Here is a 19,391-nt window from a genome sequence, read left to right as displayed (position 1 = left end):
TCAACCACGTATTTAGTTCTGCCAGCTGACACCACAGAAGAGAAAAGGCTCCCATCAGTAGAAAAAATGCTAGTGAAAAAACAGACGTGGCTCTGAGCATATACCTCTTCTCAGAGTCAGAAACCAACTCTGGGCAGCTACCTGGTCAAACCAAATTTTCTATTTGAGACAGAGTTTTTGTGTGTCTCCCATTTCTTTCCTCCCACAGTGCACTTGTTTCCATTTTAAAGGGGGATTAAAGATTTTCACGCTTGAAATAATTGAGAAATCTTATTAGCTGCTCCCTTTCCTTTCCCTTCTCCTCAATATAAAATTACCATGGGACAGTAAATTTAATTTGCAGTCTTGAGAGGAGGTTATATGGCCTGATGTAAAGGCTGTTGTATGTGGTAGAACTCTTGTCAGTGATGATCTTCCCTGATACTGGTAGCAGATGATCTCTTGGTGTGGTGTCTCTGACTTCAGCAAAGCTATGCTAGAAGTGTAAAGAGTGTATTGAGCCAGTGAGAGTGTGTTAACGGTTTTATTTTTTTTCTCTCTGCAAGCGACAGTGATTAAAAGGCCCCAGAGAGATGAACGTAGATGGTTAACGTTAATTTCAGCAACAGCAAGACACTGTGTCCCATGATAAGCTGTTTAATTAAACCTTGCGCCTTTTTTAATCTGTGGTTCTATTTTTGTCTGCCTTTTGTTTCTCATCTTGTCTCTGTCTCTCCAGTTTCCATGTTTCAGATTTCGCCTCATTTATTTTTATCATGCATGATTAATTCAGTTTACATAAAGGGTTTCTTCAGAAGGATGGATAAAGTATATAAAGCCCCTGTTCAGCCTAAATTTGGATTTAGATGGTTTATAACTCTTTTCTCTTCAGTGCAAGTCAGTCTCCTGGTTCTGCTGTGCCTCTTGCTCTTCCCTCCAGCTAGCCTAGAGAGCCTTGCCAAAGCTGTCCAACAACAGCTGTTGAGCAATGCGCTTAATCACAGACACTCCTTGCTGTCCAACTGCGTTTAATTAGTGCAAAAGATGAAACCGCTTTCAGAAAGTGTGTTATGGAGAAAAACAAGCAATGAAGCAAAGAGGAAAGCAGCATTTCCTAACCATAACTGTTGTGGGGAGAAGGAAGGATTGTTGTCCCAAAGGAGGGGAAAATTGCTAAATGCTTTTTTGGTCAGTTCTCCAAGATGATGTAGTTGTGTGCTGGGTAGAGAACATCATTGGGTTTGGTGTGTTAAGCAACAGCAGGGAAGTCCTACGCCAAGTTGCATCCAACAGCACTAGTGCATGTTTGAGGATGGTGTTGAACTAACAATTGCATGTGGGAAGTGTCTTGCACACTACACTGAAGTGTGATTGAATATGTATTTCAGTGGAATACTGTTCAGCTAGATTATCTGATTCCCACACAGTCTGAAAGACTGATTTTTTTTTTGTACTTTATTAGTTTTTGATACAGCTACTGACAGCCTTTGTTTTTTCCTTTAGCTTGATACTATATAAAATCCTTGGTGAACATAAAATCTGAGATATTTTTTTTTTTATTAGGGGAAGGAGAGGAAATTACATCTATATTAAAACCAAAACCGTGGCCATTGCACTGGTCACAAAGTATATTTTAATCTCTATTTGTAGGAAGTGAAAGGGTCAGGAAGGTAAGCCAAGCACCAAAGCCATGCTCCTGTTGGTATTGAGGAGAAAATACAAAGAGGAGATGCAGTTTCTGGAAAGTGTCAACTTGTTTCTGTCTTGGTGCTTGCACTGACTGGGGTGGATATGGACTCTCCTGAGAAAAAATTGGTCTGCATTGGGCACCTTGTGAAATCATACTTCATCAGCTTTTTTGTTAGTTGCCACCAGGCATACAGGTGGTTTCAATTGTTTCCAAGTTTGTCTGAAGAAGGCTGTAACATAAATCAATACCAGAAACAAGGGAAAGCTCTTTACTTTTTCCCCTTTGGCATAGTTTTGCATGGACTGAAAACTAATATAGTACGGAGAAAGTGGGTAAGGGAACAGGAGACTTTTTAATGAGGGAGGAGGTAGCAAGTTTTGAAGATGTCCCATCCCCCCTCCCCCCCTGCCCTGTGATGTAGATATTGGGGATGTCTGGAGAGAGGTAGTAGAAGCAATGTGATTAATTTTTAGCCTGGATCTAAATGAGTGCAATCTGATTTATCTTCTTTAAACACTAGATGTATGAGGCTTTTCTGCCCTTCTTGGCCCCTGCATCCCCTCAAGGAAACTTTTTTCCTCTTTGTGTACACTCACAAGCAAGGGTAGCTGGTGAAATTAGTAGGCAGAGACCATGGGAAAGCTCTGGATTTACTGCAGACCATCTGCTAGGAGTTATGTCCTGTCGTTTGTGGCAGGCTTGAGGAAGAGAAGGTTGGGAACAGTCTGAGTCCTACAGGGGTTTTGCTGGTTTTGTCATTTGCTGTAAAATTCTTGCTTGATAACAAACAGTGGTGTTATCCTAGAAAAGTTTCTATCTGGTGCTTCAGTTCCAGGCTTGTAATGAAAACTAATAAATGAGTAACAACGGAGTCTCTTATCTGCTTTTCCTAAAGCTCATGGGATGTAGCTGGCAGCAATGGAAGAGTCTAAACATAACAGTCAGAAACAACGTGGCAGGAACTGGACAGTATGTTGGTGTAGCACATGCTTCTGTATTTGCTGGAGCTGGGACTCTCACAGGGTATTTGTCCTCCTTTGTCAGTGTAGAGCATTACCTCGCCGAGTTTAAGGAGTTCACTGGCTTGGTCTAAAATTGCTGAATTCAGAGAAGTTGCCTGCCAGCTGAGATCTGATACGAATGTTGCACTGAAGCAGCCTGAACTCTAGAAATACTCACGCACAAAAAGCTGAAGTAGCCCAGAACACCATTGCCATATGGAGGGAGAAGTAATTCCCAGGCTGTTTGCTGAAGTTGGATGGGTGCTCTGGCACTAAGCAATCTTGGGAACTTTGCAAAGTTCTGATAATAATTTTCATTTCAGATCAAAGCAGATGAAAAAAATCAAAGAGAGGAAACTTAAGCTTAGGCAAAGTAATTCTAATGAAGTCTTTCGAAGAGGGGGAGGAAAACCCTGAGCTCACATGCTTTTTAATTCAAGTTTATATGTTCTTACTTGGGGAATCAACAAAAAAAATGAAAATTGTAAACCTGTGTGTATTTTGTATCAAATAATTGGTAAGCTTATGTGAAGAACTTCATACTGATTCTTATAATTATATATGGTGTATCCTGGATGATTTTGTGACCTGCATATGTAGAATAAACTGAGTGGGGTGGAAATAAGGCAATAAACTAATTTGAAAAAGGTCCCTCTTTCTACCTTGAATTTACAAGACAGCAAAGCTCATGAGTGACTGTATTTAGTAATTTGGCTTTTTGTTGCCAATTATCACCCATAAAATATCTTCTGAAGCGACTGCTACTTCAGCTTTTGGGGTAAGGAGCAGTCTAGCAAGAAAAACCACTTAAATCCTCCACCCAACACGGTCACAACTGGTGTGCTTTGAACATAGGCAGAGCCAAGTAGAGTTAAAAATCTGTTTTAAAACACCAGAACTCCTTAATTCTGAAATGATCTCTTCTTGATGTGGAAAGTCCTAGAAGCTTGCTATCTCATCCGCAATACAAATCCTGCCAGGAATCCTAAATAGGTAACGGTGTGTGACGAATGGCTTGACAGCGAGCACTCATCTGGCTTCTCCTTCTTGTTTTTCCCCTCACAGTTGTCTGGTGGGTGCGAGCTGACAGTGGTAATCCACGACTTCACTGCCTGCAACAGCAATGAGCTGACGATACGCCGTGGGCAGACAGTGGAGGTCCTGGAGAGGCCCCATGACAAGCCCGACTGGTGTCTGGTTCGAACCACAGATCGGTCCCCAGCTGCAGAAGGCTTGGTCCCCTGTGGGTCCCTCTGCATCGCTCACTCTCGCAGTAGTATGGAGATGGAGGGGATTTTTAACCATAAAGGTAAGAAATGATGGAAACAAAGTCTTGTCGTCAGCAGCACGAGTTTTGGGTAATGGGGAGTACTGTGCAAACAGGCAGTTTGATGTTATTGCACTGTTTTTTTAATTTTTAATTAGATAAAACACAATGCTTTCAGCAGCCTGCAGCCACACTGTCTATTCTGAAATAAGCAGTTGGCAGTTCCCAGTGTTAAGTGAAAATGTGTCTGAAGACATGGAAGAGCTTTAAGCAAATTATCTCTTGATGAACAGAGTTCTATGTCATGTTAGATCAAGCTGCAATGATAGGAAAATCTATACCTGTTCTGTGCTGAAAGGGGGGAGGGAAGAAAATCTCCAGCGTGCAATATCAATTGCTCCTGATAAACCCTGCAGTCAGAAGTCACGACAACATCAGGTTCAGTGATGCAATGGAAAAGGTAAATACAAGCATTCGTATGCCCTGGCACAGGAATTGGCTATTTGGACTTATGTATTTTACTTAGCTGTGTTTTCCAGAGTAGCAGTGGCACATTCATCCCTTTTTCCCAGAGCAGCTCTGAAATCTTACTTTGTTTTTTTCAGATGCATGAAAGAATGTGCCTCTGAAGAGTGCAACAAAAAACTGATAATTTTTGGAAAGTTTTTAAGGCTTTGGTGTGCTTGTAGTCCTTTGGCTCCATAAACTCCTCAGGCTCACGGAGTAATTGGTTATTAGAAAAATGCTTGCTTGCTTCATTTGAAACTACTTGAGTCTGCAACCTGTGAACAGAAAGCAGTGTGAATTTTTAAAAAAAAAAAAAAACCAAAACAAAAAACAAACCAAACCCCACACCAGAAAAACAGTTCATTAGAAGGTGTTTCATCATATGCTGGGGGAAAAGATGCATTTCAAAAAGTTTGTTATTCCAAGTAACAAGATTAGCAGGAAAGTGCTGTTGAGGAAAACTTGTTTCCTAAAACACAAAATTCTGGTTTTGGAGAGTTTTTCATAAATATAACCACAATTTTTTCAATTATTCAGCCCATCCCAGCTATCACATTACAATTTTTCCCAGTTTTTTCAGACACTGTATAAATGCGCTTGGCTAAAGGAGGGGGAAGAGTTTGTGTTTCTTACATTAAGAGCATGCACAGCAGGAACTTCCTGAATGCAGGTTGATTGGGAGAGAAAGTCTGAAGGGTTGAGCTGTATGGTATAAATAGTTTTTCAGCCTCTTGTGTCCTGTAACAATTTGGATAAAGTTTGCAGTTGTTCTGATGATACAATTGGAACATGTAGCTAGATATCACTGAAACATTTATTTCTTTGACTAGGGGGTGAAATCATGGACATGTCAACAGGATTTTTAATTTTTTTTTTTTTTAACAGCACTCACAGAATTGATAAATCCAATTTCCTTTGGAGCTAGGGGACTTTGAATGCAGAGAATTTTATTAGGAGAGGCAGATTGTACTGGACGATATATGTTGTATGAAGAACAATGAGCCTGTTAGACTCCCGAGGGGGAGAGAAAGCTGTTTTTGTCTTTGAGAGGTTAGTTTTATTAACAAAACCAGTGGACTTAACCTGTAGTGCTTTTTTTCCTTTATTATTTGTTTGGGGAAAATGGGGCAGAGCATTGTAAAGTTACTTTAGTTTCTGTTGGACATGTTGCTTTGAAATAAAGAGCATTAATTAATTATATTAATCATGGAGACTGAAGAAGAAGGGAAGGCCATTGCTAGAATGAGCATGATTTGCAGGGTTGAATGCAGCCTGGGAAGTGACTTCTGTCCCTGCTGCTGTCATTGCCTTCCTGTGGGATGTTAGGGCATGCCATCTAAACCTCAGCTGATAAGAAGCAGCTGCTAATTGTTTCTTTCCACATTACTGGGTGTCAGGCTTCAGGAGCTGGACGTTTGATCTGTTAAGTTTCCCGTGCATGTGACTGAAGTCAGTGTGAACTATCTTGAACATGCAAACTATTATATATTGTTAAGTAATAGGGGGGGGGGAGTTTTTTTTTGGGGGAGGGGGGGGGAAAGGCAAAAAAACAAACAACTTTAGACTGGGCACTCGAAACCACTGGAAGCATTTGACTTTGGTCTCTACCTCAACTTTCTGTTGTTTGAAAGAGGTTGATAGTGTTCATTTCACAGAGGAATTACAAAAAACTAAGCAAAATTAGTGCAGTGCTCTGATTTACCCCCCATGCCCCCCATAGTGAAAAGTACTTCAGACAGTCCCACAAAGCAATTACTCATTCTCAAGTACTGCATTTTATTAAAGATATTTAAATAAGGCATTGGGGAATATGCTAATCAGAAGAATGGAAAAACAATTAGATTATATTCTCAGAATTGTTCATTGTGGGCATTGATTGAGGTACGAATTCCTAAAAAACAGAACAGAAAACACAGGCCCCATACAAAGAAAAGTTAATGACTTACATAACTTAAGGCAGTCCATATACTTGGGTGAACACACTTAAATGGTTTTTTTTTCCTATATTTCTAGTGCTTGATTCTGCAACTTCAGTCTTTTTAATGCAGATTTTTTTTTTCCCCTTTTTGACCATAATTCAGAAAAAATGTCAGAGTTTTTGCATAATTCAACAATTTAGGATATCGCCCTCTGTATTTTAGGTCTAAAAGTACATGTGATGTGTCAGGCTCACACTGTGAGCATCAGGTCTGAGTAATTCTGTACTGTTCATGGGCTAAGCCACGTGTAGTAGACATGAGTCTGTAATTTGTGCATGTCTGGCATTGCAAGCTGTTGTGAGAGGCTCAGAGAGAGAGAGAGAGGTTTTACGTAATTCCAATGGAAAAAGGAAAGTGCCATCAGAAGTCGGGAGTAGCTGCTTGGATGTTGAGTGCTTAGCAAATGGCTTGTTGAACCATAGTTTTGCGCTCCTTTCAGTATCTATGGACCTTACAATTTTGATCTTTTCAACAGCGTTTGTCAATACTATTTGCCAGCTAAACCAGTTTGAAAGCCACGGCATGTCAGAGGTGAAGTGAGTTTCAAAGTTTTGAAATGGCAAATCTCTTCTAATTTACACTTGGTTCTTAAGTTCTGTAAAACCACATTTCATCAATGAGTACAGAAATGTTAGATGGTATTTAATGCCTTCAATAATCTGAAATTACTATCCAAAGTAGGGTAACATGAAAGATTATTAAAGCAAAAAGTATGTTCAGTGAAGCCTAGTCCTAACAGCTCATCTTGGTCATTCCTTGTCAGTCCACATATTATTGGTCAGCCATGAAAGGTAACTTTGTTTTATTCTCATGTTAGAAGACAACCCCAAAATGACTTTCAACACTTGCCTACAAGTGTAGATGATACTTGTCCTCTAAGAATGTGTATTACTTGAAATATCTAATCAGTATCTGTCAATGGCTAAAAATAATGCATTTACAGTGTCTTCAATCTTTAAAATGTTATAGTAGTTAAGATAACAAACATTTTGTTAAAAGTATGGAGAAAGCATTACATAGAAAACAGACATTCGCTAGGTGGATAGTCATTTAGGGGAAGGTTGATTGCAGGTTCCAGGTCTCTTGCTCACTCTGCTGGATATGAAATCTATTTTTGTAAGTTATCTGGGTCACTTAATCAATTAGACATGCAGTTTACGGATGAGTACATTTTTTAAAATCTAAATCCCTTTTATAATGGGGAAAAAAGACAAACAAGTGGGTAGTGAAGAGGTTGAACAACAGTTGGTGCACTCTACAAAAAATAAATTACTAGCTTTGGAAGAACATGTTTTTCACAAGTAATACATAAGGCAACAATTTTTTTTGCAATGATGCCCCACATGTTATTGGGCGTAGGGGAGAAAGAATGTTCTTGTTGATTTATTTGGTGCTTCTCTCTTTTAACAAGAGTTTCTTTTCGTTCTGTGGTACGTCCTTTTTATACGTGCAGTTCTTTACTTTGTTTGCAGAGCATTTACACAACCACAGAGCTCTGCATAAAGGGCAGGGGACAGGACTCAGTATAATTAAATTGAACTTTAAAGCTCAGAAAAATTGGCAGGTATTTAAAATTGTTTGTGAATTTCTTGCCTGTTTAGATCACAAGTTCACTGTCTTTCCCAACTTCATGGGTACTTCTGAAGTGCAAAGAATTTGTCATAGTCCCTCATATGCCTTCTGTAGGTGCTACTGTTCGGAGAGCTACAAAGGCTACAACAAGTCTTTGCTCATAAGGCTTACATTAACATGTCTTCTTTGTAAGTTACAGGGTTTTTTGGGACCATATCTCACTGACAATTCATGTTACTATCTGTTTGGTTCAAAACCTGGCCTCAGAGTTCTTTTTGTTTGCCTGGAGGTACACTTGTCTGCCTGTTTTACATGTTACAATCCAGGTATCTGTGTAAGTTTGTTCAGATGTAAAAGGCAGATGATGTCTTAGTAACACGGTAACATACCATACACCGCTGCGATACTGAATACTGGCTTTTGATTTTACTCTCAGGATTCTGGCCTGACTGGTGCCATAAAGAGAAAAATGTTATTTAAGCATCCTGTTGTTGGGGGTTTTATTTTGCACCTGTGGTATCTCAAAAAAATCTAACATAATAAGGAGGATAGAATGGCTGATGCTTTCTAAGACACAGGTTGACAAATTTGTTTAAAGAGCTCTGTAGTAAGGCCTTTTCTACATCTGCAGGATGGGAATGAGTGATGTAGGGCAGATGTTGGAGGTGTCTGAACTCTTCTTGAACTGATATGGGGACCTCCTCTATTCAGGAATTAAGAAAAAGATAAATTGCAGGGATGATTTAGAGATGATTCCCCAGAAAAGAAAAATATTTTATAGTTGAGACCGCAGAACGGAATAAAACAGTGTCTTGCTTTTGTTACATTAAGTAAACTTGCTCTTGCACAACTGGAGACCTATTCAGAGTGTTCATTTTAGACGAAAACGTCTTGCATATGATCAAGAGCTTTGAAAGGTATGACTGAGAAATGAAGTGTTTCCATGTTGAGTCCAAATACTGTTACATAGGAAGAGAAGGCTCTGGGTAGCAGCAGCAGCAGAATTTGATCAAGTAAAATGGGAATCCATTTTTGAATAACTGAAGGACCACCTGTTTGTAGTGGAAGAAAAGAGGGATGACTTGGGCAGCAATTGTTTGCTTGCAAGCAGGAGGAGGCTGTAGAAGGGGAGGATTTGCTGTTTTGAGACTGCAAGCAAGCAAACCATGGGCCATATGTAAGGAAAAAGGATCCCCACCCATGGCTCAGAGCCAAAGCACAGCCTGTGGGGACTGTCTGACAGCGTTTGCAGCTGCAGGAAATGAGTTACAGCCCAGGCCAGCAGGGAAAGTAACTCCTAATGATGAGTAGGTCCGGTACTTGCTTTGCCTTATTGCTTTGGGGCCACACGGCAAAAGGTGGGGACTGTAGTTTACAGGGCACTGTACGGAAAGGGATCTGCTTCTGCTACGCAGCAAGGCGCAGTCACATGCAGAAAGCGATACCAGGGAATATGATGTAGAAGCACAAGACCCTAACTGTTAATGTAAGAATTCTGTTTCTTGATTAATCAATTGCCTCCTAATAGAATTTCCAAATAACAGGCTGCCTATGCGGATAACCAGCTGATAGAAAGCCTTATGAGGAGCTCACAGGAGGCAAAGCTGAGCAGTCAGCTGGATTTCACACTCTGCTCATCTAAAATAGCAAAAAATTGTAAAGTTTCAGTTCAACTTCATTATCAGGTAAACTTGAGCTTGAACAGAGGTGTAAGTATTTTAATAGCTAACGTTCACAATTATCAGTTGTTTTGGAAGCCTAATAAATCATAAATTTCCATGTAATTACAAATACTTTGCTGAGAAGCAAGCCTAATGGCTGCAAAGATAGTTTGAATTTAGATTGATTATGTGTGGTTTTTCAAACTTGTTCTCATGCTTTGGTCCAGGTAGATAAAATAGCTGCAGTATAAAGTAAAACAAGATTTCTCTATCATGATTTTGCCCACGTTGTGGTTTTAGTTGAGTTTGCAGTGTTTTGAGCATAAGTAAGCTTAAATAAAATGTCAGCAATTGACTGTGGTCCATTAGATCATAATCTTTGCATTGAGCTTTATAGCCAAACTATATCAGATGGTCAGAGTTAACAGCCAAATTCTAATTCAGCCTTGAATAAGAAGTAAAGCCTATATATACGCTTCCTTGGCATTGTGCAGTTCTAAATTAGATAAGGAGATTTAGTGAATCTCACCATTTTAATTTCTAGGAGAGTCCTCTGTAAATCAAGTTTATATGTGCTCTGAAGTGTCATATGATTGATTTCTGCATAATCAGCATCGAACTCATGCAGTATTCCTTTTACTATAACCCAGCCAAGGAAGACCAATCAGATGTATCAGTATTTCCCATGCTGACTGTATTTGTGGGCATAAGTATGAGGTTAATTTGTCTCTGGAATTTTTGAAATTTTGTAATGAAAGCTTTTTGCCCTGCTTGGGAGCTCAGTGTTACATCTGAGAAAAAGAAGACATTTTATAATACTGGCTTGAATATACGTTCAGTCCTGGACAGCTGCCAAACATATTTCTCTTATATATTGTAGTTGGAAAGGAAATCGTTGCATAAAAAGTACCTGCTTCAGAACAGATGTATTTGCACAGCTGATCTTAGGGAGGTAGAAAGGGAATATAAACCAGCAATTCTGATGGCTTTAGATTTCCCAAGAGAGTTGTTATTTGGCTTCCAATTAGTCTTTCTCTGACAGCCATTTCTTTTTCTAACAAAGGTTTTGAGGCAGAACAGAGTACAAACTAAAATCATATCTTGCATATGTTGTTTGTGTGTTGCAATCAACGAAAAACATCCTGAGGTGGTGTTTATTTTCCTTAACTGTCCCTCTTTAGGTGCAACAAACTGTTGAAAAAGTTGCTTCAGCATTGGCCATTACTTCTTGAGGGTGTCTTTGTTACATGTATTTTGCTTTATGTAAAACTTCAGAGTTGGTGCTCCAAAGAGCACCTGAGAGCAACCAGAAAACATTTCTCCTCCTTTTCAGTGAGTGAGTAGCTTGGCGGGGTGGTGAGGGACAGGGAGAGCAGAGCAAGGAACAGCTATTTGGACAGGAGTGTGCTCCTAAAGACATGGAGTTGTCACAGCTGTGTAGCAACTGCCTTGTTTATGACAGACAACAAGGACCTATTGGTGTATATTTTTCTGTAGCTAAGGTGGCTGATCATTTCCATGAACCATCTGAGTAATTTTACCTGTTGATTTTACTTCTGTCACAGAACTGTGTCATATTTACACTGTCCAAAAGGTCTTCTGTTCCTTTTCTGACTATAATGTTATGGCACTTTTGCTGCTATGGATGGTTTTCTTAAACTTGATATTGAGAGTATTTATGTATTTAGTGGAGAGGAGAAAATGGTTGAGGAGCAGGCTAGAGCGGATGTTCTTGTGCACCTTTCAGGACATCATCACATTACATCACATCATCATCTGTCATCATCACTGCCTGCAGCTGGAAGTAGCAGCCCACTAACTTCCTTCAATGATGTTTTTGTTAGAAGGCTGCTGAAATTATGTTCCCTGTTGCCTTCATTTCACTTTTCCTGCAAGCAAATAGTAAAATATTAGTCTCTGCTATGTGTGCTAAATCAGAAATGCTGCATCACTTTTAATACAACTCTTAGAAGCTTTTTAACAGATCATAGACTATCTCATAAATTGTTGGCATTGGTTTCAAATCACAACTTCATTATGCAATGTCTTGCTAATGTTTTGAGTGAATATTTACTGATATGGGTATAGTTTCAGTTTGTGACATGCTTGTGTTTTTTTCCTAGCTTTGAGCTGAGTACAAATAACAAGACATTTTTCCCTATCTGGGACAACTGTTGAACTTAAATTTATAATTTTCTAACGTGAGTTATGCAAATAAGTGATGGAATTCTTAAGAGTAAACTGTATGAGAGAGGCTGTTGTGATTAAGTGAATAGCACCATAAAAACATTTAATGATCCCAGGAAAAGTACTCATAACACTTTTCACAAATTTGCAGTATGCATTTTCTAGCATGGACATGTAATGGTTAACCCCTATAGCAATAGAAGACATTTCTCTAAATCACCATGCAGGCATAATAATGAAGGCTATCTCCGGTAAGCTTGTTATCCAGTTGTCCTTGATGACCAGAATCCTGCAGTCATTTTCTCTGTGTTCAGCCTCCTGTATGTTAATCACTTACCGTGTAGCAGAAATAAAGTCTGTGTTACAAGAAGCTTTTGAAAATATGTCAGATTTTCAGGACCATACTGGACAAAGCCCCAGGTGATGTGGTCTGATCTCATAACTGACCCATCCTTTTGAGCAGAGGGTTGGACTATGCGGATTTGTGAGGCTGCTTTCAACCTGAGCTATCCTGTGATCCTATGCTAAATGTTAGAATTGCCAGCATGGACTTCTTACATCCTAAGTGTCTCCTGGAGTCTTTGACTCCCCTTAGTGTCTGTGGGGATATCAGAAATGCTTAAGATTTTACCCCAAAATATATTAATTCCATCTAAGAAATGGAAAGGTATTGTAAAAAGTATTTCTGCTCATGAGGAGTGCTAGTACTTGTTGCACCATAGCCCTATTAGGCATATGTTCATTTGTTAATATAAGTTTTAAAGTATCAGTGATAAGGAGGTTCCTTAAACACAGAGTCTAGAGAAATCTAGTTGCATGTAAAAAACTGCAAATATGCTTGAAGGAAGGAAAGCTGCAAAGAAGAACTAGTGCAGCTGAATGGTCATCTGTTGCTTTCTACAGAAAAGCTTAAGGGACATGGAAGTAAATGGGATTATATCAAGGTCTAAATTCAAGCTGTTGCTCTTCCACTTACTAATAAGAGAGGATACTTAGGAGTGTTAAACATAGGGCATTTGTAGTGATGAAAAATATTCTGAAAGAGAATGAAAAAGAAAGCAGGGCTCACTAATGAGAAAGTATCTAAAGTGAAAGGTTTTCTTAAAAAACACAAAAAAAACCCCAAAAGACTGAAGACTAATAGAGTGAGTGGACTGAAGTATGCTTTAGGCAATATTAAACAGAGAAGCTTGATTGGTAAAAGCCACTAAATTGTTAACCACATAGCTTTTTATCCTGGCCTGACTTGGTTGTTGGTCCGTCCTGATGTGTTTTGTGATAACTTCTCTAATCGTCTCAGGTATAACAAAATACATGCAATCTAATTGCTGTTTGATTTTAGTAGAACAGGCTTAGATGTGTTTATCCTTTCATCCTAAAGATGTAGCAGGACTAAATGCAGTCGTACCAGAATCAGTTAGGAAACCACTGACTAGACCTCTGGTTGTAGGCCCAGAATAACATCTAAAGGAAAGATGCTTACAGCAGATTGCACCCTGGAGGTACATGCTGGATTTCCTTTGTGTCCTGGTTGCTTGCTTGAGTGAAAGCCCAGGCAATGGGATCCCATGCTCACTCACATCATCTTCATAAACCTAGGCTGGGATTACAGTCCTCAGAACTGGGGTAAATTAGCAGTAGTATTATTTTACGATATCCTTGTCTGTGAAATAACAAGGCCATAATCTGTTATTGAAGTTATAGGGGTGATGACAAGCATTTACATTTCTGGAGTGAATTTCATCTGAGAGTAAGTATTTTATCTATTTTGACAACCTCCTCTTTCACGTAAAAGCATTTTATTATTTTTATCAAGCAAAATGCCATTCTAAATTGCAGAAGGAGATAGCACTGTTTTATCAGATTGTGAGCTTTTGAAAGATAGTATTACCTTTTGGAAAAGCTTAAGTTCTTAAGAATACTAACCTCATATTTTTGTCAGCATGTGTATTAGGATATAGAGTTTGTTTAGGTCTATTTGTGTGCTTCAGGAAGTTAACATTATTACCAATCTAAAACTTGTACCGTGACAGCATGCTTTGTTCAGGAAGAACTAAGTGGGGAAAGGGTATGTGCAAAAATTTAGTGACAATTAAAAAAATAGTGAAAGTATGTAAGTTTTTTGTCTTAAATGCTAATATTTGAAATCCAGACAAGTGCTTTCAGTGCCCATGTGCCTTTTCTGCTTGCAGAAGCAGCAGGGTGTTAGGTCATGGCTGGGCCCCTGTCTGCCGTACTGAGAAGTGCTGTGCAACTCAACGCGATCTGTTACGTGGATGTCACTTCTGGTGGGCAGTACTGAGCAGTGACAAAAGGAGGAGAAGTCTTGATGAAAACCCCTCGTAACTAACCAAAATGCATTTTTACAATTTGAATGTAGCAGAAGGGGAATAAGAAAAGTACTTTGGTCAGTAATACCAACCAGCAGGTATCCCACAAAGCTTGCAGAAGCAATTCCTCCTCCAGATGTATGTGTATGGAACTTCACTATCAGTATTTCTTACAGGGAGTACGTGTCCAATTTTAAAAGCATTTCTTTTATTTTTTTTTTTTAATGACCCAGTTTGGTTACTAGAACTGTTCCTTTTAAGTGACTTAAAAGAAATTAATTTTAAGTCAAGAACATAATTCAGTGTCCTGAACACTTCTGATTAATATATTCTTACCCTTTCCTTTTGTCTTTGCATGCATTTCCAGTTAAGATAATTAGCTTAAGATATTTATGTTAAAAAGAATCCCAGCTCCTGTATGTGTAGTTCCAACTGGTTTAGAAATTTAAACCTTGTTTTGACCAGATTTTTTTTTTTTATGCTGACAGGCTGGGGTTTTTTTTGTTTTGTTTTGGGGTTTTTTTGGTTTTTTTGAAGCGGGAAGGGAAGAGAGAGGGTGTTTTAAATATGATTTAAGAGAATACATCAGAAAATTCAAATGGAGGAAAAAAAAAGGAAGATGAAGGGTAACAAGGATAATAAAATTAATTTTAAAAATGAGTGTTTCTTCAATATGACTCATTAGGACAGCAAGTATTTCTCACTTGGAACACTTTTTGTGTTTTCTCCAATGTAGAGATGAAGCATGGCATATTTCTTCTCCCCTCCCACCCCTTGCTAAGTAGTGAATGTATGTGGAACAACATTCCTTGCACTCATCCAAAAGATTTTGTTTGAATTATCCGAAGCTGGTTTGTTGTGGTTTTGCTGACAGTGGCTGGGATCCTTCAAGCTGATTTGGCATGCTGCAGTGGTGACTCTGTTGAGGAGTCAGAATTTTCCCAAAGCTTTTCCAGATAAACAGAAGACCAGGGACACTGAATGTCTCATCATTTCTTTGAAAGGCCTCTTCATTCTTGGGAGTGGTACACAGGCTCCAATCCCTTGTCTGCAACACAGAACAAAGTTAAAAACTCAAGAAAGTAATAGCCAAATGATTAAGATGGGAGAGAGTTTACAATGTCATGTGCTTTTTTATATTCTTTCGTACTGCAGGCATGAGCAATGGCTAGGGCATGTTCTGCAAAGCTGGAGACAGGAAGGACTTGTTTAGGTTCTGGCCTTGTGACTGAATAGTTGGATAAATGTTTCATTTCCCATATTTTTAATTAAAGCCTGAGTACTTCAGTGTCTTGATATCAGTTGCTCTTGACAAATACTTTACCCAAAAGTGGAAGGGAAGGTTATTAATCACCCAGCTGAAACTATTTACCCTGAGTCAGAAAATAGCTTTCCCAGGTTTGCCAGCAAATTAGATAGCCTGCATGTTTTGTTAGAGGTGGTTGTTGGTTTGTTTGGGTTTTTTTGATTGAAACATCCCAGTATTTTGAAAGGAGTTCTTGGAAATCTCACGTTAAGGATGTTCACAGAATTCACTGCAAAATACAATTTCTGACTGATTCAATTTAAAGTGTTTCTGGCAGCTGGCAGCACTGGTAGTAAAGAAGAGGAAATAACGTGCTGAATTTAAGTCCAAAGAGCCACTGTTGTAATGATTCCGCTCCCTGCAGACCGGCAGTGCTATCTGTGAGGCTGAGGAGCAGCAAGGCTATTTTTTTGGGAACAGGATGATCTTTGTGCGTGGAGCTGTAGAAACCAGATCCTAGTGGCGCAGCTGTGCTCCAAGCAGTTAAAACTATGGACACATTGTACACTGAGGAAAAGGCAAAGTGAGGCTCCTTTCAGGATTTTAATCATAGTGTGGGAGCTCCCTTTTGAAGATTGAACCTCAGATTTATTTATTGATGCATTTTTGCTGTTCTGCAACTTCTTGGTTATGTTATCCTGGTGTGAGGCAGAGTCTAACTTGCCAAAGATAGGATTAGTATAAAAATCTGCCTGATTGATTGATTTATTAAATGAGAAATGCCTCTTGTAAATAAAATTTCTATTGGTTTGTGCAATGTTAATTTAGTTCAAGAATTTTAATAGTTACGTCTATTTATGTCTAACATTGGTTCCTAGGTTGGAGTGGTCTTTGGTCCTGCACAGGTTTGGAAAAGTCTGAATCTTTTCTCTCCCCCATGCAGAAACATGGCTTACAATTGTAAGAATCCTGCACTTCTAAATGATTAATGCATTTGTCTCATAGATAATTTCAAAAATGGTTTTAAAATAGTGACATTTGGATGCTGGCAGAACTGAATAAAAAATTCACTCTTGTAATAATTTCAACTGTTGTATACACTTCTTCACTTTTAAGATGAACAAGAATCTTTAAAATAACTTTGCAGTACTGATTTCAAAATATATTAATTACATTTGTAAATGGAATGTCTGGAATACAAGGGGAAGATACTGGAGAATGCAGATTTAGGCTTGCTTGAGAGTGGCATTGAATTTTGAAGCTGGGTTTTTAATGCTATAATCTTTGAAACTTTTTTTTCCTCACTGAAGGTAGATATTAAGGAAAAAAAGCTTGGGTCTTTGGATTCTTTTCTAGGCTCTAAAGCAACACAAACAGGTGTTTAAAAATGAAATTTCTACATTTTATTAGCTTCCCTTTCTTGTTCTGCTTGTTTTCCCCAAGATGGTGCAAAATGTATTGGGGCCTTACAAAGACTAGCTTGGAAAGCACTTATCCTTGTTTTAGTATAAGTTAGGTTGTTATTTCTATTACTGTGTAAATGTCTTGTAGTATGAGAAATGCAGTCAGTTTAACTCCATTTGTCATCTTAAACAAAAGAAGGGATGAATGTTTCCATTCTTCAGTGCACAGCTAATAGTACCCACAGATGAGGGAGACCTTCTGTAGGGCGGAGGTTGATGCAGTGGCAAGCAGGGCTGCAGACGCTGAAGCTATGGCAAGCTCATTTGCTGACTGTCAATAGCAGACACTGATGAGCTGTTACTTCTGTGCTGGGGTGCTCAGGCAAAATGTTAATACCTTAAAATGGTTTTGGCAGTTTGATGTTGTCTATCAGTGAGCCCTGAGATTAATTGCAGGAAGTTGATCCCAGTCCTTCACCAGAGTAACAGATACAGGTGTGTGATGCTTAATTTACGTATATCAGACAAAGTATGTGCTACCTTATCTGTTGAGGATATATGGTCCTCTTCTAATTGGGTTTTTTAGGTTTCTTTGTTTACTCACTGGGATGTAGTTTTTCTTAAAAAAATGCTGACTTAAAAGTGAGAGGGCTCTTTTGCCTGGAATTTTAAAATCTTCATGAAAGAGCCATTGACAGAATTTTCACCCAGACACTTACTTTGTCACAGGTTGCAGTATCTGAGAAATGTTTTAAATCGCTAGGGGTCTGAAGGGCCTTTCATCAATATTTTCTTTCAGAAATGAGGCTGATAACTGTCTACATTTTAAAAGGAAATTATATAAAATGTATAGCCAAGAAAACTCATTTCTGCTTTATGCAGGTAAGGTGAAAAAAGAAACAGTTCCTTTTTACTTTTTTAAAAAATACTATTTTAAATGCTGTCATGTCATGGGTCGGTATATGATCCTTTATCTTTGCTAATTTGATCAGTTTGTTGTCCCACTGGGCTGGGGTCTACAAATACTTAAGCAGAGGACAAGGGTGGGGGCAGCTCAGTGCTGCTGTGCAACGTGCTGTGCAGTCCAACCTCTTCTGCACTGAGCTTGCGCTCTGCCCAGCCTTGGTTTAGCCTGAAGATGTTCTCCACGTAGACATATTCCTGCCTACAGAATTCAGATTACCTGACTGGTCTGTTGTTACTGAGGGCGAGCTGCTACAAGAAATTGCTGATGCGAGGAGCCACAAGGAAGAGCTGTCTAGCAGGCAGGGAGAGCTAAGGCTCTGGAATACAGAAAACCTGATGGAGCTAAAGGACAAAGAAAGCTTTGTGGTAGAGCCTGAAATAAACCATAGGAGGGTATTAATAGGCTGCTTGTTTGGGCTTAAAATTATATATACTGATGCAGGTCAGTGTCTCAGATGGAAATCAAGAATTGTGATACATCTTCAGGAGTTTAATCTCAGATGATAGTGGTACTAAATAATAGTCCCTGCATATTAAATTAAGAGATGTTTGGTTTGTGATGTAGAAGTCATCTCCCTTTTGCTTTTACTTCAGTAGCAGAAGTTACAGGTTTGAGCTTTCTGTCTTGGACCATGAGAAAGTTGTAGCTATTGTTTCAGTGTATGCATTGAGATATTTTTCAATCAAGTTCTTACCTAGTGCCCACAGTCCCCCTGCAGCACATTCATGTGGAAACTGTTGTCTCCACTCCAATGTTACTGTGGTGCCGTTGCTTTTTACCACAACTGTATACACCAAAGACAGCTGGATATGCATGATCCTTTCTTCTTAACCATGTAACCTGTGAAATATGCTTTATGTAGTGGTTCATGTGATCATTTTCCACCAACTTGATTTACATGTCAGATTTTTCTGAGAACAGAAAAGCCAAAACAAAACCTAAAAATAATGATGTTTGATTTGAGTAAAAACGGAAGAACTTTTTGCAATAGCAATCTGCAAATTCTGTGGTTCAAAGAGTGTTTAAAATATCTTCCGGCATATATTATTGATGTTATAAGGTCAGTCTACATGCAGTTAAAAAAGCAAAACAAAACCAAACCCAAAACAATTTTATGTATAAATTTTACTGTGTTTTCTCAGAAGGTTTCTTACATATGGAAATCGCTATTTCAAAGCTGTATTGATAACTTCACTAACATTTCTAAAATGTGAGAGTTTACAATAAAAATGACTGGATATTCTTTAGTATGTTCAATATGCGTGGGAACTGTTGGGGAGTAGAGGAAGGGGATTGTTTCATTTATTATTTTTCTTACTCAACTGGGAACTAGAATCATTTTCAGATGTTCTACAGTTTCATGAAGAATAAATTACTGGAAGTCTCACCATAGGTGGCGAACTATAAAAATCACTTATCCTGAAGAAAGAGGGTTTTTTCTTCTCCTGCTTCTCTCCCCACCCCCTAGGAATTCAGTGTCATTTGAAAGTCATCCTGGGTCAAAAGAAAAATGTTAAGGAATCAAAATTAATGGTTTCACTGGCAGGAGGCTATGAAGGAGACATTAATTCAGAATTTAGGGTGGCTTTCCTTAGAAATGTG

General features: G+C 38.7%; 1 protein-coding gene across 1 annotated transcript in view; it reads left to right on the top strand.

Annotated features, from left to right (window-relative positions):
• The window catches only part of LOC104521114 (triple functional domain protein), a gene marked incomplete at its 5' end in the record, with an annotated part of 134,226 nt that overhangs the window by 61,173 nt on the left and 53,662 nt on the right, over window positions 1-19,391 (top strand). The window contains one exon of the mRNA XM_010163014.2: window positions 3,736-3,979. Coding sequence (XP_010161316.1) covers window positions 3,736-3,979 — 244 coding nt within the window. The remainder of the gene's footprint in view (window positions 1-3,735; window positions 3,980-19,391) is intronic.

This window comes from Antrostomus carolinensis, unplaced genomic scaffold (assembly GCF_000700745.2).
Source record: "Antrostomus carolinensis isolate BGI_N321 unplaced genomic scaffold, ASM70074v2 scaffold4552, whole genome shotgun sequence".
NCBI lineage: Eukaryota > Metazoa > Chordata > Aves > Caprimulgiformes > Caprimulgidae > Antrostomus > Antrostomus carolinensis.
The sequence above is the reverse complement of the archived record's forward strand: the minus strand, read 5'-3'. Positions and strand labels throughout refer to the sequence as shown.